Raw genomic sequence first — 2,308 nt, forward strand, 5'->3', positions numbered from 1 at the left:
ACCCAGCCACAGGTAGCCGGAGCCCGTCATATTGAGCATGGCTGCTGATCTGTACACCGTGGCCGCATCATCCTCACTGCAACGAGAAGAAGGGAACGGCGACATGGCTCCGGGTGCCCTTTCCTCCCGTACTGGATCCCAAAGGGGTGGCAGGGCCAGGTAAAACGCATCCCCAGGCAGCTCTCCTCTGATAACTTGTTCTCCTGGGCGATGGTCAATTCCTTGATGGGATGGGAACCTTTCTCTCAGCTTCATCTAAGCACCCAGCACCGCTGAGCATCTGCCCATCTGGCTCATTCCTTATTGCTCATCACCCACAGGGGTGGGGGCAAGACTCCCCTCCGTCATAGGTGAATCAGGGGACATCACCAGGAACTACCGTTGCTTCTGCAGCAGCTAAAACTCGGCAGGACAGCCAGACAGCTCACCTACACTCATGATTACAAGCTCTCCAGCCAAGCCAAGCACCCACCACCTGCAAGCCCACAGGAGGTGGAGCTTAATGAGGGTTTTTTTCTCCCATGACATGCCCCAGCTCTATGCGGACCCTGCCTTGGGGAAATCCAAGCAGGGAGGGGAAGGGAGGGCTCTGTCTTACCTGGCGGAAAGGATGATGACTCGAGCCTCCAGCTCCTTAGCCTCCAGCAGCAGCGACGTCACGTTTTTGGTTCCAGGGTCAAACTGAAGCACTTTCTCAGCCTGTGATCAGTGTGAGCAAAGCTGGTTAGTGTGGGAGCCCCAGGACTGCTTGTGAGAGCCATGCTATCTAGAAAAGGGTCAAGAGAATTCATTAAACTGCACAAAAGTCTGCTAAATAAGGTTGGTTTTAGCTACTTTTTTTCTTTTTTCTTTGCTTTCTTTCTTTTCTTTCTTTCCTTCCCTTCTCTTTTAAGGTTTTGGCTTTTTGGTTGATTTTTTTCTTATTTTTTTTTTTATTTTTGCACTGTGCATGCAAACTGAAGTCAATCAAGACCCAAAAAGAGGCGTGCATTGTACAGGAAAGAGAAAAAGGCTTTGAAATGCAATTGAAAACTCAAGCGAGTGTTGTTTTTCAAAAACATGGGAAATGAAAAAAACATATCGCACAGGGTTAACCTTTGGGAGTAAAAGTGAGCAACTTACACCAAGGAACCGTTTCCTTTGGGGAGGAAAGGGGGTTGGTTCAACTTTTCAAAAAAAAAAAAAAAAAGAAACTTGCAAGTTAATTACTGGTTCACATGCATGTTTCAAAAAGAAATCCTTCCAGGGTCAGCTGGCTAGGTTTCCATTCTCAAGTCCAAACCAAACTATCTCAACATAAAAACGTGCTACCAAGAAACATAGTCATGGATCGTTTTTTTTTATTTCTCTTTCTTTTATTTTCTTTTTTTTTCTCTTTCTCTTTTTTTTATTTTCTTTTTTTTTTTATTATCTTTCTGGTGGCTGTGGCTACTTTTTCATTTTGCTAGTTAGGTTGGTGGGCGGCGTGCATTTCCATGCATATATACCTTGGGTCCTCGCTTGTTGTCATAGGAAAGTTGGTCGAGGTTTTCATAGTTCCTTTTTTTACTCTGATGAATAATGTGCACAGAGAAAATATGTAGACACAGAAGAATATTATAAACAGTTGAAAATGACGTGTAGTAAAGCAATCCAACATCCACCTCCTCCTCCACTGTTTGCTAAAGGGTCTCTATAACGCTGGAGCTCGCAAAAACCACTATCAGGAGAGAGTGCCTCAGCTCTCACGGGAGCGTCACGGTGCAAAGCCGTTACTGGTTAGAGCAAGCCCGAGTGTCGCAGCGGTTGCGATGCAGTTGCGCTTCCCTTGCGGGACTGGGGAATTCTTCAGCAAGACTTTATTCTTATTTATTTATTTATTTATTTATCTATTTAAATCTCAAAAACAATCTAGGCATCTCTAAGGGCCTAAGCGGCGGGATTGCCGTGGAAATTACTGCGGAAGTAAAGGACAAAATGCTGTGTACGCAAAGTGCTCGATAAATGAAAACTGTTACAGTTAAGAGTATTAGCATCACTATTAGCATCACAATCCTGCTCAGCCTAAGAGAGTTCGCACCCAGCGAGGTGCCTCAGCTGAACTTCTCACCTCCTGCAAGGAGGGAGCAGCTTTTTGGAGCTCTGTTGTCATCCAAAAGAGAAAGAAAAAGCTCTCTACGTCCCGTGCTGGCTCAAAGCGTGGCGATATGAAGCGATGGTGATCATGGGATGACATTGCAGCTTTTACCTGGTGCCTGGGGAGGGCCGAGGGCACCTCGTGGCTCTGCGGCACACGGGTGGCCCTGGGAGGTGCAGCTGGCGGGGCACC

At 46.4% G+C, this 2,308-nt stretch overlaps 1 protein-coding gene across 1 annotated transcript in view; it reads right to left on the reverse strand.

The window, feature by feature from the left end:
• Positions 1–2,308, reverse strand: part of GRIN1 (glutamate receptor, ionotropic, N-methyl D-aspartate 1) — a gene marked incomplete at its 5' end in the record, with an annotated part of 25,050 nt that overhangs the window by 13,047 nt on the left and 9,695 nt on the right. Inside the window, 3 exons of the mRNA XM_009870576.1 lie at positions 3–76; positions 599–699; positions 1,488–1,550. Of these exons, the coding sequence (XP_009868878.1) occupies positions 3–76; positions 599–699; positions 1,488–1,550 (238 nt within the window). The remainder of the gene's footprint in view (positions 1–2; positions 77–598; positions 700–1,487; positions 1,551–2,308) is intronic.

Source organism: Apaloderma vittatum, unplaced genomic scaffold (genome assembly GCF_000703405.1).
Source record: "Apaloderma vittatum isolate BGI_N311 unplaced genomic scaffold, ASM70340v1 scaffold29075, whole genome shotgun sequence".
NCBI classification, from domain to species: Eukaryota; Metazoa; Chordata; class Aves; order Trogoniformes; family Trogonidae; genus Apaloderma; species Apaloderma vittatum.